This window comes from Cervus canadensis, chromosome 18 (genome assembly GCF_019320065.1).
Source record: "Cervus canadensis isolate Bull #8, Minnesota chromosome 18, ASM1932006v1, whole genome shotgun sequence".
NCBI lineage: Eukaryota > Metazoa > Chordata > Mammalia > Artiodactyla > Cervidae > Cervus > Cervus canadensis.
The window spans coordinates 37,814,766-37,841,161 of NC_057403.1; the positions used below are offsets into that span (position 1 = coordinate 37,814,766).

A 26,396-nucleotide genomic window follows, 5' to 3' on the forward strand; every position below is an offset into this window, starting at 1 on the left:
TTCTGAGTAGTGGGGAGCCTGGGTGGATGGCGGGGCTGAGATCTGTGCTCCCAGGATCCTGGTGTCCAGGTTTCTGATTGGCCATTTACAGACGGAGAGCATGGCGGCCTTGCTGAGAGCCCTGTGCAAGGTTCCTGAAGCACCTTCCTTCAGAGGGAGAGGAGAGAGATGCTGGGGAGGCAGTGGAAGTAAGGAAGGGAAGATGGGGCCCAGGGTCCGGTGGAGTGCTAAGGAAAGTAAACTTCCATTAGTGTTTGCTCATGCAGCTTCCTGGGAAGGTTTATTGACTGTGTCTGAGAAGAGAGGACCCATGACAGGCTTGGGAACATCAGGCCGTCAGTTCTTCAGTGCTTGCTGGATGGATAGATGGGTAGAAGAATGAATGAATGAATGAACGGCTGTGTGAATGAAGGAAAAAACTGCTGGCTCCTCCCTGGGCATCTGTGGGCACATCCGGCAGAGTCCCACCTGTACTCAAGCCCCCAGCCCCCACCCCCAGATGCAGGGAGCTACAATTCTGTGTGCTTCTCCTTGGTCTCCGTTAGCTCCTGTATCTTCTGGGGTAGGGTCTTCATCCAGAACTGGAGCCTGTGGGCCTTCAGGGCCCGGCCCACTGCAGGCTGCGTGTTCAGCTGCATGTATCGGTCCTCCTGGTCGAACATCGGCCAGTGGGGCAGACCCTCACCATTGGGGTTCCTGTAGACATGAGGGTCACTCTGAGTCCTACCAAGCTCAGATCCAAGCACCCTGACAGGTCAGGCAAGGCAACCAAACAGGGCTTGGGGAATGAGAGGGGAGGTTTCTAGAAGTAGGAAAGAAAGAAACCACCTCCCACCAGAGCATCAGTTCTACAGGGGGCAGGGCAGCCTTTGTTCCTTCCTGACAGAGGGATGCTCTGTAGGTAACAGCACTGTCACCACCCCCATCCAGGTCAAAAAACCAGAGATGGAAAGAGTGTCCAAGACGATCTTGGAGCTTGGGAGGGGGCCATGCAATGAATGACATTTACGCTCATGAGTCACCATAGATAGATGAGGGGAGCCCCAGATGGGTTCCAGGCCCTGCCCTCCCCACAATGGGGGTTAAAGTAGGGGTGTGGCATCTCACCCATTTCGAGCAAAGTTGGCCCAATACTTGATCATCCTCCTGCTCAGCAGCTCCTCCTCCTCAGTGAATTGGACTACAGAGCAAGAAGACCAAGGTCCAGGTCAGGGCAGCTCAGTCCAGCACGTGGTTCATTCCCCCATCCCCCCACCATCCCAGGCTCTGCCCTGTCATCCCAGGCCTGGGGCTCTGCCCACTCCCCAGGCCCTGTCCTTGCCTAAGCCCCATATATTCATACCAGCCTCTGGCTGACCTGACACTGGGTTCAACCCTGACCTAGAAGGCTCTCTTCTTCTGACACTGGAAGAGATTTAAAAAATAAATAGGAGGGCTTCCCTGGTGGCTCAGCTGGTAAAGAATCCACCTGCATTGCGGGAGACCTGGGTTCAATCCCTGGGTTGGGAAGACCCCTTGGAGAAGGGAACAGCTACCCACTCCAGTATTCTGGCCTGGAGAATTCCATGGACTGTATAGTCCATGGGGTCACAAAGAGTTGGACATGACTCAGTGATTTTAAAAAATAAATAAATAAATAGGAAAAAGGAGGGAAGGGAGGAAGGGGAAAAAAAAGAGAGAGAGAAAGATGCTTTTGAAATATTTTCTCTGCACCCATGCCAGACACCTAAGATCAGGGTGGGGAGAGATGGGAGTGTGAGTTCTGGTCTGAAGAGTCCTGGACTCCAAGCTCAGTCTTGTTTTGCTTTCCTTTTCTTCTTCTTTTTTAAAATTTTCTTTTCTTTTTTCTTTTTTTGTACCTGCAGCATGCAGGACCTTAGTTTCCCAACCAGGGATTGAACTTGTGCCCCCTGCATTGGGAGTGTGGAGTCTTAACCACTGGACCATCAGATAAGTCCCTGGAGTTCAGTCTTTCCAGCTGTCAGATCTTGGATACCTGATCCCGTCCTCTCTCGGAGCCTCAGTTTCCTCATTGGTACAGTAAGGGTGATTGCCCTCACCCAGAGTCTCAGCCAGCATCCCATGTCCTGGGAACAAGGAGCCCCAGCCAGGATGACTCACTTTGCTCATTCCTAAAGAGGAAGAGAACCTCATCTCCATGGTCCGCCTTCACATGGCTCGGCCTGACATCCTTGAAGAAGCTGGACTGATGTTGGAACTCGTAGAAGTAGACGGGGGAGTGGGAACCTGGGGAGGTAGGGCAGACGGGCTGTGACATGGCGGCCCCTCACTGGGAGCCTTCCTGCATGATCCATGGTGATGACATAGCTAGGTCCAAAGCTGGATGGAATCTGGACAATGAGGTGAGGGCGTCCCAGGCTGGAGCAACGGCAGTGGGAAGAGCCTGGGTTCAAATTGCGGCCTTGGAACTTCCTAAGGTGTGGTCTTGGGCAAGTCACTGAAGGTCACTGAACTCTTTTCCTCCTCTGTAAAATGGGGTAAATGTCTGTCTCTTAGACTAGCCATGAGGATTTACCAAGATGAAGGATCTCAAGTGACTGGCACCTGGGGCCCAATAAATATATATGGGTGTTGACCTGGGCACTGGTAGACCTCCCCTGGCACCTGCAGTTCCAAGCTGCCCCCCTGCCAGTCTGGCCTTAGTTAAAGATGTACTCACGATGAAACATTGCTACTTGAAGTGCAGGGATCACGAAAATGTAGTCCTCCATCATCTCATGGAACTGGTTTTGGAGGGTCTGGTGGTCCTCACTGTCCTCTATGTACTCCTCCATCAACAGGTCACCAAACTCAGGAGGCATAGCCTGCCCCAGGTGGATGAGGGAGAGTCAGGTTAGGCAGGCTGGCAGGGGCCAGGAGGCAGCAGGGGCAGAGGTGGGGAGATGGATTCTGGGTTGGGATTGGGAACTGGGGACAAGGACCAAGCTCTGGCGGAGGGAGGGGGGAGGTATTGCATGGACAGGATATCTGGGTGATGGGTTCCCCGTGCCTTGGGATAGGAAAGGAACCCCTCCCCATGAGGGCAGGTCCACAGGAACCTCACCGTCATTGCTGCCAATTCCTGCAAGGCATCCCTCATGGACTCTCTGCTCATTTCCCTCCTGGTGTCAGAACTGTTCACGGTCTGGGTGGTGGGAGAGACTCAAGTTGGAAATAGGATGGGCCCAGAACTATGAAGCCCTGAGGACTTCCCATTGGATGGGCTCCCAGGCACCTGGAGGCTTGGGAGTGGGCCTCACCAAGGGGATGATCCAACCACACTCATCGTTGTTGACACCAATGATGCTGGGGACAGGTCGAAAGTCCGCAGAGGCCAGCAGCTCCTGGGGGTGCTTGGGCAGGAAGACCCCATCCACCAGGCCGGGGATGATCTTGAAGGGCTAAGGATCCTCAAGGTCAGGTTGCAGACACTTTCTGATGCCACAGACATCTTGCACCCCTTCCTGGCTCATCCCAGGATGCTCACAGCCACCCCAGAAGGTCCTACATCTGCCTCAACATGGCCTGGCCTCAATTTTGCACCTCATCTCCTGTAAGGGAGGCTTACAGGAGGCTCCTGTAAGAGGGCTGTAAGAACACCACAGTGTGGAGCCAGAAAAACTTGCCCAGGACAGTGAAGGGTACCCAGGCTTGCCTGCCGCACACCTGATGGCCCCTCCCTCCAAAGCCACATCCATTCAGCCAAACCTTGTTGATGTCCAGAATCTCCTCTTCATTCTTGTGCCGCAGGCAGTCCACCAGGGCCTCTGAGTCAGCCTGCCCACAGGCAGACAGGTTGGCCACCACCTGTGAAGAGATTAGGCAGTGGTCAGCTCATCCTTCCAGGTAGGGGAGAGAGGTATGCCCAATGCCCCAGGTGTAGGCGGTATACCCCCAAATCTCACAGAGTATTGTAAATGGATTTCTACAGGGTTGAAATTGTCCCAACCTCCCTGTTGCTCAGAGGACTCAGCTGGGGGGTGCCATCCCACTTTCCTAGGTGGTCCTGCCTCTGATGGGGGTCCCAGGGCAGGAGTTCTGTGGGCCACAGAACGCACTCAGCCTCTGAGCTGACAAAGTCCTGTGAATTCTGACCCCTGAGCAGTCCCCAGGTAGGTGGCTGTTCCCAAGGTCCTCTGATGGCAGGGGAGTCCCTGTTATCTCCACTTAACAGACAGCATAATGGGCTGAGGGCTAAGAGATGTGGGGAGCAGGTCTGGGCTTTCCATGGGTGAGGGCACTCACTTTGGAGACCTTGTCAGATGAGCTGGCAGTGAAGCCAGGCAGCAGGGCCACCCCACTCTCCATGATGGCGCCATGGAAGAGTCCTTGGGACATGGGGGACATGAGGTGCAAAGACACGCTTATTCCACCTGCAGACTCGCCAAAAATTGTGACACGGCCAGGGTCGCCTCCAAAGTAGGCTATATTCTGCTGGACCCAGCGCAGTGCGGCCACTTGATCCAGGTAGCCCCAGTTGCCAGTTGCATGCTTGTCTCCAGTGCTGAGAAGTAGCAAGGATGAGGGTCATGGACTGTCCTAGCTCCATCAGTCCACATTGCCCAGCCCAGCCCAGCCCCAGACTCACCTGAAGAAGCCCAGCAAACCCAGGCGGTACTGGATAACGACCACCACCACATCCTCAAAGGCCGCCATGGCAGAGCCGTCATACATGGAAGCCATGCCCAGGACAAGCCCGCCACCATGGATCCACACCATCACCTGGGGAATCCGAGGTATAGTTACCATGTGGCTCCCACCTGGCCCTAAACACCACCAGGGCTGCTACCTAAACGAACCACCACTTTGACTTTGCTCACCTAACCACATGGACAGAACTCCAGCAAGACACAGTAGTGTCTTCATTACCTGGAATGAAGGTGACCCACGTTCTATCAGGAAAACCTGCCTCCCACGTGTAAGGCCTGTCTCACTTACCAAAGCCTGGCCCCATTTCCCCCAGAACCCTCTCTGGGGTGGAAAGAAAAGGGGTGTTTCTCTGATCACCTTACATGCATGCACATTAATTAAGAGTAGTCCATTCTCACTGGCCCAATGGATAATCCAAGGCTGGGGTCTCTGGCCACCTCAAAGTGCAGGCCTTAGGCACCCTAGGTACCTGACTGGTCTCTGGGTATGAGTTGGTTGGGTGAGTCCAGGGTCCCTCCCAGGGACAAAGTTTCTGACCTCTGAGAGCAGCCAGGGTTCTGTGACCCTGTGCCCAAGGGTTAGCCATCCACGCTGGGTAAGAAGCACTCAGCGCCTTAACAGGGTCCACGGGCAGTGGGGCTCAAGCTGATCTTGTCCTTTTCAATCTTCTTTCAGAAGAAACGTCCTCCCACCCCTCACCCAGTTATGTCCTGCCACTCACAGGCAGATTGGAGCCCTCGTGGGAATGGGCAGGTGTGTGGATGTTGAGGTACAGACAATCTTCAGACATGGAGGTAGAAGGCAGGGTCACATTCCATAGTTTATCAGTCATTCTTTTCATGCCGTCGACGTCCTGCAGACACCTGGTGGCCGTGGCAGGCAGTTAGTCCTGGGGCTGTGCAGTAGTAGCTATAACCAGATCCTGGGCCCCGATTCACTCCCAGCTACCTTTGGTCCCACTTTCTCTGGTCCCCACTTACATGTGATCCCTCCCTAAAGGACCTTTGCACCAAGTTACAGTCCACAGACTCTGGGAAAGCAGGGAAGGAGCCCAGTCTTCCAGGGAAGCCTCAAGCTTATGAGGGCCTTGGATACTATCCTCCTGAGGCTGAGAAATCTTGACTCTTGAGGGCCTCTATAAGAACTATTGGTTGCATGTGTTTACATTCACCACCATATCCCTGTACTCACACAGACCTGGAACAGGGGAGTAGCCCGTATTCATGTGCTGCCAAAATGAATGGATTAATTTCTCAAGAGAAGGGCAGTGCGATGTCCTTTAAAAATCTCAAGTCAATCTCTCAGGAAACCTCATCTCTCCCTCAAAGTTTCCAGCTGCAAGAACATTCACACATTCCTTGGTCAACGGCACCTGGCCCTGTTGGTTGGCACAGTGACTGTGAGGACTCAGGTCGGCCACTCCTTGGGAATCTACAGTATGTGCTGCTAGAATCAGGAGCTCCTACAAGGGTCAAACCTCTTCCAGAGCCACTTTCTCTGGTGTCAGAGATCACTTGGTACTACTAAAACTTAGCGAGTTACATGTCTCTGCTTGTCCCTTCAGCATGTAGATCTAGCGCTCTTTTGAGTGCTAAGCCCTCAGTCTGGGAAAGTTACTTTGCTCTTTCAAGCTTCAGCATGCTTATCATAAAAATGCATGTGAATATCCATCAAACTCAGAAGGAAAACTGGCTGTGACTTAGATGAAATAACAACTGCAACCTGGCCCAGAGCTCAAGAGTACCCTCTATACCAGGGCCTAAAGTTCCTGGACCTCCTGCTTACTTGGCTGGATGGGAAGTCACATCCTTTACACCGCTCCAAGATTCTGGGGGCTCCGGGGGTGCAAATCGCAGCAGCCCTACAGGTGGCTTGGCAAAGGGAATTCCCAAGAAGGTGTGGACCCCCACATCAGCATTCCTCACGTGGACAAGGCTCCCCTGCACCTTCCCTGTGTGTGTGGTCTGGACAGGGCGGGTAGAGTCCTGGCCTGCGGGCAGAGAGATGGACATCAGGGTTGGGTCTCCCCATTCAGCTGCCCTCCCAGACTGTTGATGTTGTCACCTCCTTCCCGTCCTCAGCTCAGCTCAAGGGACACTGATTTACCAATACTTGCTTTACAGATTCCCTGCCTGTAATTCTGCCCCGCCCCCCACTGCCTTTACTGCTCCAGCCTTTTCCATCAGGCTCAGTGAACCGCTCTGGGGCTTGGGACCCTGGTTTAGCCCCAGGAGCCTCAAAAAGCCATATGAGCTTGATGGGAGTAAGAGTGTCCCTTCCACTCACTGTGTGCAGGTCTAGGAGCAGCAGGAGAACTGTAGGAATCAGACAGACAAGATTCTTGTCCTTCAGGATCTCACACTCCAGGTGGCAAGAAGTAAGCCCACAAGTATTCTCCAAATAAAGAGTGATGTCATGAGGAGAACTACAGAGGAAAGGGCAGCCGTGTCTAGAACATTAGAAAGCACAGCCCGCCCTGCTAAAGGGATCAGGGAGCCAGGAAGAGATTAAGAGTCACCTAACACCTTTTGCCTCATTGCAGCCAAGAAAGCAACATGGGTCACCAGCAGCACTACGGATCCATCAGAGAAAATTCGGCCAGGGTTTCTCACTCTTGCTGGGTCTGCTCAAACCACCATGGTTTGATCCCAAAATACAGCCTCAAACTGTGCCGCCAGCGTTTCCACTAGTATTCGAAGGACATCAGCCTCGTTAAGTTGGACTAACTGAACTTGCTTAAATGGATCGTCCAGCACATCTACCTTATGCAGAAACAATACTAGCTCTTTGAAAATAAAAGTTTAAAAATCAAAAAAGAAAGAAAGAAAGAAAGAAAGAAAATCACCTAACAGATGGGGAGCTGACATTCCTAATAGATAAAAAATTCTATAAATAAGAAAGATGACAGCAACATACATTTGGGAAAAGAACATGAAATGGTGAAAGTGCAAGTTCAGATAGAATGAGGAATACCAATAAACAGCTCTTACACAAATGAGGAGATATTTGTCTCAATCATGCTAAGAGAAACGCATACTGAAATCTGAATGTGATGTCAGCAACTTATTTTGTCACAGAAAGCAAGACAATCAAACATTGTATATTTTCTATTGGAAGTCCACTGTACCACATATGAAGCAGTCTTGCCCCTAAACAAAACAAAGCAAAACGTAAAATCTGAATTTGATCGAGACTCTAGAATATAAACACAAATTTACAGGCATACAGGGGGCAGAGAAACAGTTAAAAGACACCATATCAGCAAAATTCAAACTCTGTTATATGTGGAATTTAAAAAATGATACAAATGAACAAAATAGAAACAGATTCATGGAAACAGAAAACAAATTTATGGTTACCAAAGGGAAAAAGGGGGAAGGGATAAATTAGGAGTTTGGGATGAACATATACACACTGCTAAGTCACTTCAGTCGTGTCCGACTCTGTGCGACCCCATAGATGGCAGCCCACCAGGCTCCCCCGTCCCTGGGATTCTCCAGGCACACTACTATATGTAAAATAACCATCAAGGGCCTAGAGCCCTTGTATAGCACAGGGAACTCTACTCAGTATCTTATAATAATCTGTAAGGGAAAAGAATATGAATATGTTTATCACTGAAGCACTTTACTGTACACCTGAAACTAAATTAACATTATATATCAACTATACTTCAAGAAAACAAACAAACAAAAATAGCCCAAATCCCAACTCTGGGATCCTCTCCAGAACAAGCTGGTTTCTTCAACACAACAACAAAATTACAAGGAAAACAGAAGCAAGGCAGAGAAGGAATCTGAAGATTGAGCTTCATGAAATACTTCAAAAAAACAGGTAATAATAAACATTGGAAAGGATGTGGAAAAACTGGAACCTTTGTACATTGCTGGTGGGAAAGGAAAATGGTGCAAGTGCTTTGGAAAACATCCTGCAGTTCTTCAAAAAGTTAAACATGGAGTTACCAAATGACCCAGCAATTCCACTCCTAGGTATAAACTCAAGAGAATTGAAAACATGTCCACACAAAAACTTGGGTGTGGATGTTCATAGCAGGATTATTTATAATGGCCAAAAAGTGGAAAGAATCCAAATGCCCATCAACTGATAAGTGGATTAATAAAATGTACCATATGTACACAATAGAATATATTATTCAGCAATAAAAAGAATTACCAAACATTCTACAACATGGATAAACCTTGAAAATATGCTAAGTGAAAAAAGCCAGTTCTAAAGGACCACATATTGGATGATTTAATTTATACAAAATCACAATTGGGATATTCATAAAGACAAAATGTTGGGGAAAAGGGAAATCAATGTGGTAAACTCCATAAATACACTAAAAACCATATTAAAATATTTATTTATTTATTTATTCGGCTGTGCTGGGTCTTAGTTACAGTGTGTGGGCTTTAGTTCCCTGTACTGTGCTTAGTTGCCCAGTGGTGTCCGACTCTTTGCGACCCCATGGACTGTAGCCCACCAGGCTCCTCTATCCATGGCGATTCTCCAGGTAAGAATACTGGGTTGCCATGCTCTCCCTCAGGGGATCTTCCCAACCCAAGGATCGAACCCAGGTCCCCCACATCACGGGCAGATTCTTTACCATCTGAGCCACCAGGGAAGCCCAAACATACTGAATTGAGTAGAAATTCCAGGGGATTTCTAGAGCCAGGAATCAAACCAGGGTCTCCTGCATTGCAGGCAGATTCTTCACCAGATGAGCTACCAGGGAAGTCCCTAGTTCCCTGACCAGGGGTCAAACATGTGCCCCCTGCATTGGGATCACGGAGTCTTAGTCACTGGCCACCAGGGAAGTCCCTACAAACCATATCAAATGCTATGTGAATTATATCTCAAATCTGCTATTAAAAAAAGAAGCACAGCTACCAGTTCTTAAAGTATGAACCTTATATAAATCATGGTTTTAAAAAAATGTCATAAATATCATGAGATAACATGAAAAAAGAATGTTTGACTTGATGTTTGATTACATTAAGAAATTATGAGAGATATATATCTTTTCTTTTAGTAGGACATAATTTAAAAAATTTATAAGTGATAGTGCAAAGGAGAGGCGATAATCCAAACAAAACTAAGTTGCCCAGGTCTTGATAATTGTTGAAGGTATACTGAGTCTGCTCTATTATTCTCCCTACCTCAGATGGGGAGCCCTGCAGGGCTATGTGACCTCAGGCAGTCCTGACCCTCTGTGCCTCAGGGTGCAGGGAGGTATCCAATCAGGCTCCCAATTCCTCTGGTGCTATCTCCACTGGTTCCCACCTCCCTGGCGCCTTTCTTCCTGCAGGCTCAGGTTCTGTCTGCAGAATTTGGCAGATCTGAGCCTGGTTTCATAATAAGTGTTCGGTTTTTTTTTTTTTTTTAAAGAAAGAAAACAAAAAACAGCCTCACATGACTGTACTACCCTATACCTATTAGATTTACATGGATTAACATGCTTGATGACACATAGTGTCGGTGAGGCCAGATCAGCAGCTATTCTCACGCTCCACAGAGGGCAACTGAGCAATGCCTTTTCAAGTCAGAAGACCCACCATTCTCCCAAGGAACATGCTGCTCTCTAGTTCCTGGTGGGTTGTAATGTCTATCCATGTAATTCACTGCCTCCACCAGCCCCTAATGATCGTTGTTCGTTATAGCAAAAGGACAAAACCTGCTAAAATGTTCCTGACCAGAGGCTGGTTACATTGAGGATGCTTACTTCTTGAAGAGAAGCCCTTACATTAAAACACATGAAAAGATGCTCAACATCACTCATTATTAGAGAAATGCAAATCAAAACCACAATGAGGTACCATTACACACCAGTCAGGATGGCTGCTATCCAAAAGTCTACAACAATAAATGCTGGAGAGGGTGTGGAGAAAAGGGAACCCTCTTACACTGTTGGTGGGAATGCAAACTAGTACAGCCACTATGGAAAACAGTGTGGAGATTTCTTAAAAAACTGGAAATAGAACTGCCATATGACCCAGCAATCCCACTTCTGGGCATACACACTGAGGAAACCAGATCTGAAAGAGACACATGCACCCCAGTGTTCATCGCAGCACTGTTTATAATAGCCAGGACATGGAAGCAACCTAGATGCCCATCAGCAGATGAATGGATAAGGAAGCTGTGGTACATATACACCATGGAATATTACTCAGCCATTAAAAAGAATTCATTTGAATCAGTCCTAATGAGATGGATGAAACTGGAGCCCATTATACAGAGTGAAGTAAGCCAGAAAGATAAAGAACATTACAGCATACTAACACATATATATGGAATTTAGAAAGATGGTAACGATAACCCTATATGCAAAACAGAAAAAGAGACACAGAATACAGAACAGACTTTTGAACTCTGTGGGAGAAGGTGAGGGTGGGATGTTTCAAAAGAACAGCATCTATACTATCTATGGTGAAACAGATCACCAGCCCAGGTGGGATGCATGAGACAAGTGCTCGGGCCTGGTGCACTGGGAAGACCCAGAGGAATCGGGTGGAGAGGGAGGTGGGAGGGGGGATCGGGATGGGGAATACTTGTAAATCTATGGCTGATTCATATCAATGTATGACAAAACCCACTGAAATGTTGTGAATTAGCCTCCAACTAATAAAAAAAAAAAAGAAAAAAAAAGAATAAAAAGGGGCTAAAGGACAAAGCAGGCCACCAGATGTGAAAATCATCCATCCCTAACTTGGAGCAAATCAAATTGTACATTGACGCTTTTGTACAAATTTTGACATTGTAATTGTACAAATTACAAATTGTAATTGTCAAAGTTAAAAAAAAAAAAAAAGTATGAAGAAGTTCTACCACGGTGGGGTGTGGAGGTCACTCCTGGGGTCAGGAAGTGAAAAAGCCAGGGACCAGAAAGGGAGGCAATGGGTGACCATTTAGGTGAAAACCAAGGATGCATGCACACACCCATTCTTGGGTGAACTCCTGGGCAGTGTGTGGAAAACCCTGGAGACCTAGATGGTCCCTGTCGAAAAGCTAGGACTGGGTAGGACAGGAGAGGGACAGACCCATCACCTGTACTTATCAATTCTTCTCCTCTGAAAGTGGGTCCAATCCAACAGAGCAACATTTTTAAAAAGAGGCCTCAGCCAAGCTTAGCAGATTGTGGTGCTGGAAGATTCCGGGTACCTCCTAGAGCCTGGTCAGCAAGCGGTAAGGGTGGAAGCCCAGTGGGGTGGGCCACGGGGGAGTCATGAGTGTGGACCCTTCCTGGGCAGATTGGACTGGGAGTGGGCAAGATAGCCAAGTGTCACAGGCAGAGAACCTCTGAATTACAGGATCATAGCGTTCAAGAGCAGGTACAGGAGCTGGGGCTGTGCCCGGGTACTGTGCCCACATAGTCTAAGCTACTTATCAGTAAAAGCCACTGATAAAGGTTGGCACAAAGAGCAATTACCTTTGCCCTGAAGGCCAAGGCATACCTCACCAAGGGTGGGTGCATGGGGTGAAGAGGATGTGGTAGTCTCTCCTGCTAGATGTGGCTGCTGGGGATGGGGGCCTCTGTAGCCCGAGCCAGTAACCTTGCCTACAGTTCCATGGAGAGAGGCTCAGAGGCTGTCAGGACGTCCCTCTGGCCAAGGGTGCAACGCTCAGAGCCAAACGGTGGCAGGAAGGTATTATTATTGTTGATGTTATCACCGATCAGCTCCAGCTCCACCATGAACACTTGAAGGGAAATGTTCCAAATAACTTTCCACCCCGTCCGGCTGCGTCTCACAGCTTGCCCCTAAGGGTAGCTAGACCTGGGGCAGGCCAGACTTTCTCTGCGTCTCTCGGGACACAGAGACGCGTGGGATCACGGTTCTGATACTGTAGCTCCAGCGGCTCCCACCTCCCCGACGCCAGTAACCGCTTTCCCAACCCCACCCCCACCACCCTCACAGTATCTGCAGAATTTGGCCAAGTCCTACCCCGGTCCCTCTGTCGCCCTGCGCGGGAGCCTCACCCTGGCCCGGGACGAGGAGAAGCAAGAACCCGAAGACCACGGAACTCAGACGCAAGCGAGGCCCGTCCGGCTTCATCGTGAGCTCAAAAGTCTTTTCTGCACTACCGGCGGGCACGCGGCTTTTCATCAAGAGGCTGCACAGGGACTGGACCAGTCAGTGCCTCGCCCAGGCCAGGAGTTTGGACTGGGAAGGGCGTAGGCGGGAGCAAAGGTGGGTTTGGCAGGAGAGTGGGACTAAACGGGTTAAGACCAGTGGCGGGCAGGGGCTAGCACAGCCGCTTCCCTTCTGTCTGGGTCCCCTTGGGCTTCCTTCGAAGGGGCATTGAGGCTTCTGCAGTTCCTCCACAATACCAAGACCCCTCTCCCCAAACTTGGGTTCAGTGTCTCTGCAGTCACCGGCTCGACAAATGTGGTGCTGGGCGGGGCGGAGGGGGGCGGTGCGAGGAGCGCGGAGAGGGAGCAATAAGCTGTAATTGGGGCAACCGGGAGCGTTTCCTTGAGGAAGCGCACAATCAGAATTCCCACAGACAAGAGATATCAAAACGACTTTCGTTCAGAGGGCAAAGAACCGCTCGAGTAAAGGCAGGGAAGCGTGACTGCCCGTCATTCCAAAAACTCCTCCTTGCTTTCAGGTATCGATTTACTGGGTTCACCTTCATCCCCTTATTGTCTCTGGTCTGAGGGTCTTCCGTGAGCCCCCCGCCCTATTCAGCAAAGGTCCCCCTTTTGAAATGCATACCTGATTGTGGCACTCATCTTAAGGACAGCCTCAACCTCATCTCGGGTCTTTCCCTGTCCCCAGCTCTCTCCAAAATCGAGGTCAGTTATTTATTCATTGGACAAACATTTAAAGAACGTCTGCTGGTCGCTTGGGACTGGGAGAGCACTCTCGGGCCCCAGGTGCAGCTGGAGCTGCAGTGAGCCGTGCAGGGGCAGACAGAGGCAAGTCTAGGCAACTGCCCAGCCTAAGGGGCAGGTTTCTCGGAGGAAATGATGCCTGGCTCGATCTCATTCGGATCTTCAGTGCTCCAGCCTTATCCTGTCGTGCCCAGCACCCTCCCGGCTCGCACACGTGCTCCCTGCTCGGTGCCTCCGAGAGCGCTATGGTGCCTTGTTGGAGCGCTCCATATATTCCTGGGTCAGCGTGGAGAGCGCGCAACGGCCACCGTCGCACCCATATCCTAGGTGGAGTACGGGCTGCGCCGCGTGTCCCTCGCGTTACCCCGTCACCACGCCACGCCCCCTTCCCGTTCCCCGGAAGTGCGCCGTAGGAGAGGAAGTGCATGCCTACGGTCGCCGGCAGCGGTTCCGAGATGGTGGGCGGCGGCGGGGTGGGGGGCGGTCTCCTGGAGAACGCTAACCCCCTCATCTATGAGCGCTCTGGGGACCGGCCAGTGACCGCGGGCGAGGAGGACGAGCAGGTTCCAGACAGCATTGATGCGCGCGAGATCTTCGATATCCGCCGCTACCGGACGCGGGGGCCGGGGACGGTTCTCGGGTGCATGGGATGCGGGGGATGAAGTGACGTTGTGTAGTCGGTGGAGCTGTGTTAGGGCCGGGCATTCTGGCGGAGGGTTCTCAGTGGGCAAAGGCGCAGAGCCCTCTTTCCTTCACTTGGCACATTTGATTCGCTCCATCAATGACCCGGAGCATCCCCTGACGCTAGAAGAACTGAACGTAGTAGAGCAAGTCCGGGTTCAGGTGAGTCACTCCCAGCGTCCAGGGTAGCGACTTGTCCGGGAGAGTCAGAATAGCTCAGCTGTGCACCAAGGGGTTGATGTGCTTTCAGGTCACGGACTCCTCCCTCAGTGGCTCTTTGGAACATTGCACACCCATTTTATGGATGAGGAAACTGAGGCCCATACTTATTAGACGATTTGTTTGAAGCAACAGACTAAAAAGAGGGGCTCAGGGCTGAATGGGTCATGACTCCTAACATCCCACTCCCGAACTAGGTGAGCGACCCCGAGAGCACAGTGGCCGTGGCCTTCACACCCACCATTCCACACTGCAGTATGGCCACCCTTATTGGCCTGTCCATCAAAGTTAAGCTTCTGCGATCCCTTCCCCAGCGTTTCAAGGTGAGTTTGAACTTAGCCCTGGGGGTGGGGCAGCTGTGAGTGTTTGTCACTGAAGAGGATATGGGAGCATGAGTCTGGACATCAGAGAGATCTGGAAGGAACCTGGCTAGCAGAGATGAAATTGGAGGAGGCTTTCTAACTGGATAGGACAAGAATAAAGACCCACGCTGGAAAGTGCAGAAAAGTAGTGAGGAGTGTGGCAGTTTGGGCAGTAGGGAGCCACAGATAAGTTTGGAGCAGGGGTGGAGGGTGCCGGCAGGCCTTTAAGTCAGTAGCAGTTGGCCAGTCATTTGGGTAGTGATGGACTGGCAGTGAGTGGATTTGGAAGGTCAGAGTCCAAAAGCATAATTAGGAAGTAGGATCAACTGGAGGGGGTGAGTGGGGAGAAAGGGGTAGACAGGTGTGTAGGTGCTCAGGCCCACCTCTCTCCCTCCCAGATGGATGTGCACATTACACCAGGGACCCATGCCTCAGAACATGCAGGTAAGTGTGGGCTGGTATTGAGGCATTAGCCCCGAGGCTTTCCCGTTGCCATGATGGTTTCTGGGGCAAGACTGGGGGTATGGCCCTAGGCGGATGACTCCTCAGTGCAGCTGGCAGCCTAAAGCAAAGTTGGCCTGACTTGAGTCTCCTATGTTTACCATGTTCTTTCACTCCTGCCTTCTCTCTCTTGTAAGTACATAGGACCAGGGTGTGTCAGGCTTTATAGTGTAGGAGGCAGACGAGAGTGGCCAGGTGAGAGGGGGTCACAAGAAGGTGGGGGAGATGGTTGGGGTAGCCAGAGCAAGACTTGGAATCCTGGGAAGGTGACAAGAGAGCTTTGTTGGGGGTGGGGGGGTTAGATATATTTCACCACTCTCTTCTTTCCACCTAGTAAACAAGCAGCTTGCGGATAAAGAGCGGGTGGCAGCCGCCCTAGAGAACACCCACCTGCTTGAGGTTGTGAACCAGTGTCTATCAGCCCGGTCTTGAGCCTGGATTTTGCTCCCAGCCCCACACAGGGCTCATGGCCCTGTTTTCTTGAATCACTGACAATAAGAAACAAACATTTTGCATTTTGTAATAAACCCTTAATTTATATTCATTTCCCAGCATGCTTGAGAGTCTTTCATCTCTGTGGTGTCACTCCCGATTTGGGATGGGGGTGGTAGTGAGTGCCTATACAGGATGAGTCAAGGAGGTTTGGTTCATTTTCAAAATTTCTCCCAGTGGTTTGATTGGGAAAAGTTGCAAGTATGCCAAAAAATTGAAAGAATAAGGTAGCACACAGTCTTGTATATCCACCACTTAGATTTAATAGTTCTTAACATGTTACAACACTGGCTTTATTTATATGTGTGGAGAATATAAATATACTTGACAGTAAAACTGCAGACATAACGACCCTTCACTTCTAAGCACTTCATCCTATATCTCCTAAGATTAAGCCTGGAACCACAGTACTGTTATCTGGTCCCAAAGCAAGCAATTCCCTAAAGCTAATACCTAATATTCAGTCATATATTAATTTCCCCACGATGTCATTCATAATTGTTTGTTTAATCAGGCTCCAGTCAGGTTCCGTGTATTGCATTTGGTTGTCATCTCTCTAGCCTCTTCTAGAACTATCTCCCCACCTCCTCACCTTTTAATCTTTCTTGACACTGTTTTGAAAAGCACAATGTGAGTTGTCCTGGAGAAGTCCCACGGTCTGATTCCTTCCTTTGCAGTGTTTCCTATAAACTAGAACTTGGTTGAGTTCGGGTTAGAGTTTATTAACGAGAACCTTGCGCAGGAGTGTTCTATGAATTCGTAGTATCCACCAGTAGCTGTGTGATGCCAGCCTGTCCCCACCCTTGGTGATGCTCAGTCTGGTCAGGGCAGTGACAGCAGATTTCTCTGTTGAAAGCCACCTGAAGCACTGTCTCCACCAGCATCGTCCAAGCGCGTCACCCTAGGTGCTCAGGTCTGGGGCCTCTGCCTCCCCCAGCACAGCTGGTCACCAGGATAGGCTGGGGGGCTTAGACCTTGGATCAGCCAGTCAGAAGTCATAGTGTGATTCCCTGCCTCCATTTCTTTGAGGAAATATTCAGTTATTAAGAAGATTTGTCCAGCCCATCTGGTCGGCAGAGCCTTCCAGAGGCCTCAGCAAGGAGCCTGGGCCCTTGGCAAATCTGTTCCTGGGGGCCTTCTGATGATATTGAACCTGTCCTGAGAGTGGGCATTGGCAGAAGCCTTGATATATAAGTACCTAGACAGCCAATTCTCGAGCCAGCCCTGTGTGGCATTCTTTGTTATCTCTATTTTGCAGGTGAGGAAAGAAGCGTCTAGAATAAGTGATTGACTCCCAAAGACCTCCAGTTGGAGTGGAGGAACCTCAGGAGTTCAGCAGGCACTGCTCAGCTGGCAGGGGGCGCTGTTGCCTGGCTGGAGGGGCCTGTGCCTTGCTAAGTCACTTCAGTCGTGTCCCACTCTGTGTGACCCCGTGGACTGTAGTCCAGCAGGTTCCTCTGTCCGTGGGATTCTCCAGGCAAGAATACTGGTCTGGGTTGCCATGCCTTCCTCCAGGGGATCTTCCCAACCCAGGGATCAAACCCTCATCTCTTAAATCTCCCGAATTGGCAGGCAGGTTCTTTACCACCAATACCACCTGGTTTCCAGGCAGGAGTGGCTTTGCCACCCAGTGACCAAGATCTGGCTGCTCAGAGAGGTGGAGCTATGAGTCCACGTCATCCAGTTTCTTCATGTGTGATGTGGGAAGTGGTGACAACAGCTTAGGACTGCTCTGAGGGGATTGCAAGTGGATCTAGGACCATTTCAGATGACCTTCCAGGCAGAGTACCCACCCTCCCATTTTCACAGATGAAGCAGCTTAGTGCTCCAGAGAGGCAGGTGACCAACCACCCAGGGTCCCTCAGGCCCCAAGGAGGCTTCCCAACCACCAGTACCCAGCTGTAGATTTCGCCACCTGTGTACCTCTGCAGTGACAGCCCGGATCTGTCTTAAGATCTGTGGTGTGTCTGTTCAGCTAGGGGTGGGGGGGGGGGTCACAGGGGAGACAGGTGTCACTGAGTCATTCAGCTGGCCCTCCTGGCAGCCAGGCCACAGTGGATGAGGGACACCAAGCTGCTCACATCCAGCCAGTCAGCATATCAGATATCCCCTTTGCAGTTTTGACTCATCTGGGCCTGGCCCCCGGCTGCCTGCAGTGACACCATTTGTGAATACTGGACTAGTGCCCGGGGAACTTTCTGGAATCCCAGCTGCAATCTGCGAACATGGGGTGGGGGTGGGGGGAAATGAAGTTTCAGGTTCCTGAAGCCCTCCACCAGGTGGGTCTGACTGTGCTGTTTCTGGCCTGTGACGTCTCAGGCCTCAGTTAACATGTCTACAAAATGGGAACAACAAATCACAGCTAAGTGAGACCAACCCAGGGATTAGAGGACAAATATGAACATGCCCAGGTCTGTCCATTTTTGCTCATCATCCTGCCCAAAGCACAAGGGCCTGGCATACAGTTACGTACTTAGTACAGGTCAGTGAAATGAATGAATGAATTGAGCCTTAGAACAGAACAGAGGAACTGGGGCATGGAACTGCAGTGTGAGGAGGGGTGGGGACACTGAAATCCAGCCAAGTTCCCCTTGCAGCATTTTGCTACCCGAGGAAGGGGAAGGGCATAGGGTCCCACAGAGAAAAGGTGGGTAGTGGGGAGAGGGGAGAAGTATCTGTACCTGCCCCTGTCCTGGGCAGACAACTGTTGTGGACAGAAAGGAGCAGGAGCAGGCGAGAAGCAGCAGGAGAGGGCCCATATAGTCACTCAACCTGTCCTGTCCAACCAAGGGTGATAATAAAAGTGTTCATATTGAGATATCAATATTACTATATGCCAGACACATACCAACCAGTTTACCTCTGAATTTCATGTTATTTATACCTTTTTTTTTTTTTTTTTGACTGCACCATACAGCAGGTGGGATCTTAGTTCCCCAACCAAGGATCGAACCTGCGCCCCCTGCTTTGGAAGCATGGAGTCTTAACCACTAGACCACCAGGGAAGTCCTCAGATTATTCATATCTTATAACAACCGCCATGAAGGCATTATTTCTGTTCTACACAGGAGGGAACTGAGGCTCAGCCAAAATGGGCAGAGGTGAAATAGCTAGCAAGGTGCAGAGCTTGGATTTGAAGGCCAGGCTATCCTGGGGGTGTTCTTGCCTCGGTTTGTTCCTTCTGGGCAGCCAAGCTCAGCCCAGGGAACTGAGAGGACAGAGAATTGGGGGTGTTTCAAGGGCATGTCCTGGTATGGTTCGCGGGGCCCCTGGCCATACTGATGCATGTGGCATGTCTATCCTGTTGAGGAATGCTTGGGGCCTGAGTGGCCCAGTGTGGATGCAGTTCCCTTGGCAACGAGGAAACATTGCTGAGGTCAAGAGCTTAGATTATCAGAGGGGAAACCCAGCCCTAATTCCTTACATGACCACAGCCACCACCCCCCCAACACCCACCCTCTGTCGGACATCCAGGGGCTCTCGTCAGCAGCAAGGTCATGTGTAAGGTGGTTAGGAGGGGTCATGAGCAGCCCAGCTGGGATTCCTGATGGAAAGTGTTTTGCTGACTCTTAGGACTTTTGTTGTTTTTTGTTTTTTTTGGGCTATGCTGCATGGCATGGTGGGATCTTAGTTCCCTGACCAAAGATCAAACCCATGCCCCCTGCACTGGAAGCGCAGAGTCTTAACCACTGGACCACCAGGGAAGTCCCAAGACTTATGTTCTTTGACAAGAGGCTCAACCCATGACTCCGTCTTCCCACTGGACCTGGTCCAGGAAGCTAGAGCCAACATCGGGTTGCCCAGTCCTCCAAGACCCCCCACGCCATGTGAAGGACACAAATGGATAGACCACCCCTCAGTTCAGGCCTTGCTTGCTTTGAGGACGTCAAGAACTAGAGGGGCCTGTGTGAACTCTCTAACACTTACCTAACCAGGCCCTGCTCATTCCAAGGCCATTTCAGATGTTGCCAAGGAAACTGATGCAGCAGCCAGAGAGCCCTGACCCCGGTCTCCATGACAACCTACAGCAGCCCACTAGGATCCATCCATTTGTGATGTCACCTGAACCCTGAATGGGTGCCCCCCACCCCGCATCATACCCCTCACAATCAAACGTCAGTCTAATAGCAGGTCCCTGTCACAAAGTACCTCACAGCTTACCTGCCCCCAGTCCTCACACACCCCAAACATGAGCAGGGCAATAATAGAGGGGCTGGGATAGAATAATAGAAGCTGGGAGAGAAGCAAGACCTAGGAGCCTGGGGACAGATTTAGGACTAGAAACCAAGTCTCTCCATTATATCTCCTCCCCTCTGTGCCCCAGCATCCTCCCTGGGTCTGAGGAGGGGGCTGACCTCTGGGCAGTGCTGGCACCAAGCGGTGGCTATCCCATTCTCAACCACCTGACCCCATCCATGTGTGCACGCATGCTCAGTTGCTAAGTCGTGTCAGACTCTTTGCGACCTCATGGACTGTAGCCTGCCAGGCTCTTCTGTCCATGAGACTTCCCAGGAAAGAATACTGGAGCAGGTTGCCATTTCCTACTTTCCAACCCCAAGGGTTCTTCCCAACCTAGGGACTGAACCTGGTCTCCTGAATTGTAGGTGGATTCTTTACCACTGAGCCACCTGGGAAGCCTGAACCCATCCATGCTTTATGACAATGAACCTCTAGACCCCGAGTGTGCCTTGAATTACAGGCCCAGTCTGAGACTAAAGGGAAGGAAGGAGACATTGAAGACTCAGAGTGACTGGAACCAGACCTGATCTGGTCTAGTCCCACCCCTTTCCGCTCCTGCTGGTCTCTGACACCTGCCTGCCAGGATTTCCCTGACTTTGGGCAACCTCCAGGCCAGGAGCCGAATGACCAGGTATTTTTAGCAGAGTTGCTGGCAGCTGCCTGGAGGGTGCTGAGGGGGAGGTGGTGCTGAGTCCATCCTTTTCCTTCTCTGGACCCACATTCTCTCCTCAAGATTCAAGCTTGCACCTCTGCCTGCACCACACTGCCAGAGGGCCTCCATTCCCCATCCCTTCCCCAAAGGCCTCTAAGGGCCCCCTTGGGGGCTCAGGTGTCACTAACCCTCATCTCGAAGGGCAGGATCATCAGGTAGAATCATCAACTCCCAAGGGCAGGGATGAGAGTGGGAAGGACCTGGTGTTGAGGTTAGAAGCTTGGATTTAGGGCCCCAAAATAAATGGGTGCCATGGGCAGTGAAGGGTGAAGTCTGTGGACCTGTAACTGGTCTGCTTGCTTGGGCAACAGGCCAGGACTGGGAGAGAGGGAAGGGAGAAATCGCTTTTAAAGGGCCAGACCTAAGTCTTCCCTAGTGGGGACTTGGCCCACTGGGCTGATGGGGCTTCTTCGCGCTTTGCCCCCACCCGTGATGGCACTCTCCACCTCTGTCCCCCTCCTCCTTGTACCATTCACAGACACCCTCTCCTCACAGACACCCTCTCCTTTTTCCTTACCTGCCCTCCACCCACCCCCAATACTCTCTCTCTCTCTCTCTCTCTCTCTCTCTCTCACACACACACACACACACACACACACACACACACACACACACACACACACACACACACACACACACACACACACACACACACACACACACACTCAGACCGGGCTTTTGTCTGCGGGGTCTGCCCCTGCCCCGCCCTAGAGAGTGAGACGAGGGCTGGGTGGGTGTGAGGGCCTATGAGGAGGGTGGGGGATTCCCCTCGGGGGAGGGAGACGGACACGTCAGCCCCCGCACCGCGCAGACGGGGGCGAGCGCGGGGGTGGGGGCGGGGGCGGGGGCGGGGGCGGGAAGAGGCTTAAATAGGCGACTCTGGAGCCTGAGCCCAGGACGCACTGAGAAGGCGGCGGCTGCGACTGGTCGAGTGTTCGCTCCTGGGTCTACGGGTGGACTGTATCCGAGCCTGGTACCTACCTAGTCCTCACCGTGTCTGAGTGGGTGAGTGTCCTGGCAGAGCGGGGTGGGGGTGATCTCACCGTCTGGGATGGACGAGCCAGGAGGGTGGGTCACTTGTCAGGGCGCAAAGACCTTCCGCGGCAGGTCCTATACGCCGAGCATCTTTCCTGACCCGTGGTCAGGCAGGCGTGTCCCAGGTCCGGCCTCCTACTCCATGTCCACCGCGGCTTACGCGGCCATCCGGATTCCCGTTCCCCAGACGGCGTCTGACGCGATGACTCTGAACGGCGGCGGCAGCGGAGCCGGCGGGAACCGCGGCGGGGGCCGGGATCGCGATCGCCGTCGGGGCAGCACACCTTGGGGCCCCCCGCCGCCGCTGCACCGCCGGAGCATGCCGGTGGACGAGCGCGACCTGCAGGCGGCGCTGTCTCCGGGCGCTCTGACAAAGTCCGAAGCCGGGACAGGGGCCCAGGGTCCGAGGCTGGACTGGCCCGAGGGCTCCTCCGACTCGCTCAGCTCGGGAGGAAGCGATTCAGACGAGAGCGTTTACAAGGTGCTGCTGCTGGGGGCGCCTGGCGTGGGCAAGAGCGCTCTGGCGCGCATCTTCGGAGGTGTAGAGGACGGGCCTGAAGCGGAAGCCGCAGGTGAGGGACTGGGAGGGACTGTTCAAGGGAGGGGCGAACATAGGGTTAGGACTGGGGGCTGCTGGACTGGGGATCAGGGTTAAAAGCAGCAAGTACCAACGGAATTCTGAAGGCGCTTTGAGAATCGCGTCTATCCCCCTCCCCCCCTTTCACAGATGGGGAAACTAAGGGGGAAGGTACCCCAGCCTTTAGTAGGGAAAGAAATGCTTGGAGTAGAAGACCCAGGGCATATGTTTAATGGTTCTGTAGTGTGAGGACAGGATAGCCCTCCCTGCCAGGACCGGGGAGAACACAGCCAGAGGGAGAGTCTAGGAGAGGAGTCCTAGGTAACCAAGGTCCCCAGGGGATGTCTGTTCTAACTCAAGCCACTGTGATCAAAACTATCCTGAGTCTCAGGCAACAGGAGGGCAGGGAGCCCAGGAATGGTCACCCAGGACATTGCTAGCTTGGGGAAGGGGTAGCTAGGTGGGGGTCTCGCACACCATGCCTTTCACCTGCCCCCCTATTTCTCAGCCCTGTCATTTCTGTTACTATATAGCAGCCATCAGTGGAGGAGAAGGTTGGGGGGCTTTGGGGAGGAGTTGAAGGGTGTGGCCAGAAAAGGACACCTGATGCATTGGGAGAGGGGGGGCTTGTGGCAGCCAGCAAGTAACCTGACTACTGGTCTCCTGCCCAGGGCACACATATGACCGCTCCATCATGGTGGATGGAGAAGAGGCGTCACTCATGGTCTATGACATTTGGGATCAGGTAGGATGCAGGCTGAGACCCAGGGCAGGGTGGGAGGGTTGAGCTGGGGGTAGGGGCCTGCTGGGAATGACAGCATTGTAGCTGGGGCGTGAGGACTGTTGGGTAAATATGTGTCTTGTGTCCCCTAGGATGGGGGTCGCTGGCTACCTGGCCACTGCCTGGCCATGGGAGATGCATATGTCATTGTGTACTCAGTGACCGACAAGGGCAGCTTCGAGAAGGCCTCAGAGCTGCGGGTCCAGCTGCGGCGGGCGCGGCAGACAGATGACGTGCCCATCATCCTAGTGGGCAACAAGAGCGACCTGGTGCGCTCTCGCGAGGTCTCCTTGGACGGTGAGCAGGGAGCTGGGTCAGAAAGGGAGGGAGATCCTGGCTGCGCTGTGGTCCACTCAGCCTTGACTCAGCTCGAGTCTCTGGGGATCATCAGTAGCTAAAAATGTCCAGGAAGAAAACTCAGGGAGACAGGGGGAGAGCTTCTGCCCTCCCACAGGACTCCCAAGTCCTGAGTGCTGGGGAAGGGACCAGATGTACTAGAGGAGTGAAAGCTGCTGGACCATCTCAGAGCCCTCCTTTTCTGTCCTCTTTGTCCCTGGCCTGGCTGATGAGGGGTGAGGAGAGTTCAGGGACTCAGGCCAGGAGGCCAGAGCCTGGATTCCAAGCCCAGTCCAGTCTCTGCATAATCTTGCCCCTGGGGAGGAGCCCTCCCCCAACATTGGGCTCAGCATCCTCTGTGACCCCTCGACCTGAACCCCACAGAAGAACCAGCAGTGACTTGGTGATGTCCTCCCCCCATTCCACCCATCATTCATCATGATATAACAGCAAGCCATAAAACACCATGCTGTCCAACAAAGTTGTCATTTTCCTGTGTTGAGTACTACAGCACTACCGTTTAAATATCAAACTTTGAATTATTTCGATAAATGAGTCTTCTTTTGTGGGCCTCTGTGAGCTCCTTAAACATGGGCAAGCTCTGCAGCTGAGTGACCCAGTGATGCCTGGGCCCCTCCATACAGGAGGCGGGGTTCATTGTGTTCCTGGGGAGGACCCAGGACTCCCCTCCCCTTCCCCACAGATAGCTGCCAGGTGTGGCCAGGGTTGGAGTGGGCCTCTCACCCACCCACCTTTTGCTTACTGATGTGTGCCTGTCCCCCACTCCCCACCCCTGCAACACACACCAGAGGGCCGGGCCTGTGCCGTTGTCTTTGACTGCAAGTTCATTGAGACGTCGGCTGCGCTGCACCACAACGTCCAGGCGCTGTTCGAGGGTGTCGTGCGTCAGATACGCCTGCGCAGGGACAGCAAAGAGGCCAACGCGCGTCGGCAAGCGGGTACCCGGCGGCGAGAGAGCCTGGGCAAGAAGGCGAAGCGCTTCCTGGGCCGCATTGTCGCTCGAAACAGCCGCAAGATGGCCATGCGTGCCAAGTCCAAGTCCTGCCACGACCTGTCGGTGCTCTAGGCCCTGGGGCCCTCGCTGTATTGTGCAGACAGATGGGCAGATTGGTGGGCTGGCCCAGCCAACCGCCCGAGGTGCCTCAGAGCTGGCTCAGACTCTGGGCGTCCCCCACCTCGCTGTCATGGACAGACAGACAGACAGTGCTGCCCAGGGAGGCGACTCCCAGTGGCCGTCGAGGGCTGGGCCCACTGAGATGCCTGTGCCAGCCTGTGTGCATCCCAAGCAGCAGGCTGACTCCTGCCAGCCCTTGGGGACAGGCCTATGAGTGGGGAGAGGACTGTGCCTTTCTCTACACCCTGGTGTGCATGCCCTGGAGGGAGGCTGTTCAGTGCAGTGGCTATTTGTTTACATGCAGATTTTTGTAATAAAGACTATTTCCTGATAGGCCAGGGCTGGTGACTCTGTTTTCTTTGATTCTGGGGGCTGTAGGAACAGGAAAGTTTCCTTAAGTTGAGGAAGGGGCCTCACTGACCCACCCTAGTCTGTGGCCTTAACTATTCTAATGTTTGTGCCCAGGTGCGTCCAAGGGGCAGGTGTGGGTTGTGGTCTGGTTGCTGGGGTAAACGGGGTGGGGGGTGGGGGTTCAAGCAGCAGGAAGAGACATGAACCTCACCCAACCTGTTATTCAGATTCTTCTGTACAGGGGCCTGGCATTGCCCAGCTCATCAAGGGTTCAATCACTGCAAATCCACTCCAGTATCCTTGCCTGGAGAATCCCATGGACAGAGGAGCCTGGTGGGCTACAGTTTATAGGGTCACAAAGGTCAAACACGACTGAAGTGACTTAGCACACACACATGCACAAGGAAGGCACACTCAGGTGGACTTGACTCCGAGTGGCTCCCCACTTCCTAGCAGAGGCTGGGTTGCTAGGCAGGAAGTGGTGGGGGGACAGGGAGGGCCATTCTTCTCCCCACTGAGTGGCCACACCAGAGGGTTCCATGCTCGGCATTGCCTAATGTAGGAGCAGGTCCCTGGGGCCCTCCTTGCCTGGAATGAGAGGCCTTGCATTCTCGTGTAAATGTGTGCATCTTTGCTGATAGCTGGAGGTGTGTATCTCCCCACCACTCTCACCTGGGAAGGGGAGCCTTCTGGGCACAGGTGCTTGCTCGGATTTACCATCATGGTTTCAGGAGTGAGCATCCCCATTCAACAATGGCGGATGGGGGATGAAGCACTTACCTGGGGCCCCACGGGCAGAAGTGGCTGAGTGGGGACTGGGAGCCCAGATGCAGCCTGGGACAAGGCTGGGAACGGTTTCTGAAAAGGTTCCGGGCCAGGATCCAGACATTTCTATATTAGTCAATTTTTTCAGGGCTCCTGGGAGCCCTCAGGACTTGGTTAGAACTCTGACTGCAGTTGTTCAATAGCAGGTGGAGGTTTGAAAGCCGTTCCTCAGGTGTGTGATCCCCGTGACTAACCACATGCCCCCAGGGCAGCTCAAAGCTGCATTCCCGCTCCCAGTCTCAGTGTCCTTCACCAAGGCAAATGGCAGGCAGAGGCACCAAGGCAGGTGAGGATGCTGAGGCCTGAAGAAGATTCCAGACCTTCCGAGCTCTGTCACTTATTGGCTGTGTGACCCTGGGCAAGTCACTCAACCTCTCTGTGCTCCAGTGTGTGACATGGGCACGATGCCCTTTTCAGAACGGAATGGGTGGAATAATGACGGTATCTGCTTAGAGTGGTGCCAGTCACATAGCTAGAGACCCCTCTCATGCGGTCTTAATTACACTATGAGACCCTTTCAACATTCCCACGCAGCACTGCTCCGGGCTGGGGTGCCCAAGTGACCTGGAGGCAGGAACTCAGCTTGTGATGGACAAAGTTGGAGTCAGCTGAGGGGTCCTGATCCAGCCTTCTAGCCTGAGACAAATTAACCGGATATGCA

At 52.4% G+C, this 26,396-nt stretch overlaps 3 protein-coding genes across 4 annotated transcripts; 2 read left to right on the forward strand and 1 right to left on the reverse strand.

Moving 5' to 3' along the window:
• Nucleotides 1-247: 247 nt before the first annotated feature.
• Nucleotides 248-13,526, reverse strand: CES2 (carboxylesterase 2). Of its 2 annotated transcripts, XM_043435724.1 has the most exons (13): nucleotides 13,371-13,526; nucleotides 12,632-12,765; nucleotides 6,436-6,640; nucleotides 5,372-5,513; nucleotides 4,589-4,722; nucleotides 4,246-4,504; nucleotides 3,709-3,807; nucleotides 3,261-3,401; nucleotides 3,065-3,145; nucleotides 2,681-2,825; nucleotides 2,122-2,247; nucleotides 1,108-1,180; nucleotides 248-696 (listed from the first exon to the last, which is right to left on the reverse strand). In XM_043435724.1, the coding sequence occupies exons 1-13, from the start codon at nucleotides 13,385-13,387 to the stop codon at nucleotides 510-512; spliced, it is 1,743 nt and encodes a 580-aa protein (XP_043291659.1). In that variant the 5' UTR covers nucleotides 13,388-13,526; the 3' UTR covers nucleotides 248-509. The 2 variants fall into 2 exon arrangements, with proteins under 2 accessions (XP_043291659.1, XP_043291660.1); XM_043435725.1 differs by lacking the exon at nucleotides 12,632-12,765 and having other exon boundaries at nucleotides 13,371-13,506.
• Nucleotides 13,527-13,821: 295 nt separating this feature from the next.
• Nucleotides 13,822-15,796, forward strand: CIAO2B (cytosolic iron-sulfur assembly component 2B). Its single transcript, XM_043435741.1, has 5 exons — nucleotides 13,822-14,086; nucleotides 14,253-14,332; nucleotides 14,587-14,712; nucleotides 15,150-15,195; nucleotides 15,587-15,796. The coding sequence occupies exons 1-5, from the start codon at nucleotides 13,915-13,917 to the stop codon at nucleotides 15,682-15,684; spliced, it is 522 nt and encodes a 173-aa protein (XP_043291676.1). The 5' UTR covers nucleotides 13,822-13,914; the 3' UTR covers nucleotides 15,685-15,796.
• A 5,743-nt stretch (nucleotides 15,797-21,539) lies between these two features.
• RRAD (RRAD, Ras related glycolysis inhibitor and calcium channel regulator) lies at nucleotides 21,540-24,897 on the forward strand. The gene is made up of 5 exons (XM_043435739.1): nucleotides 21,540-21,700; nucleotides 21,918-22,302; nucleotides 22,979-23,052; nucleotides 23,181-23,385; nucleotides 24,234-24,897. The coding sequence occupies exons 2-5, from the start codon at nucleotides 21,933-21,935 to the stop codon at nucleotides 24,509-24,511; spliced, it is 927 nt and encodes a 308-aa protein (XP_043291674.1). The 5' UTR covers nucleotides 21,540-21,700; nucleotides 21,918-21,932; the 3' UTR covers nucleotides 24,512-24,897.
• Nucleotides 24,898-26,396: the final 1,499 nt, after the last annotated feature.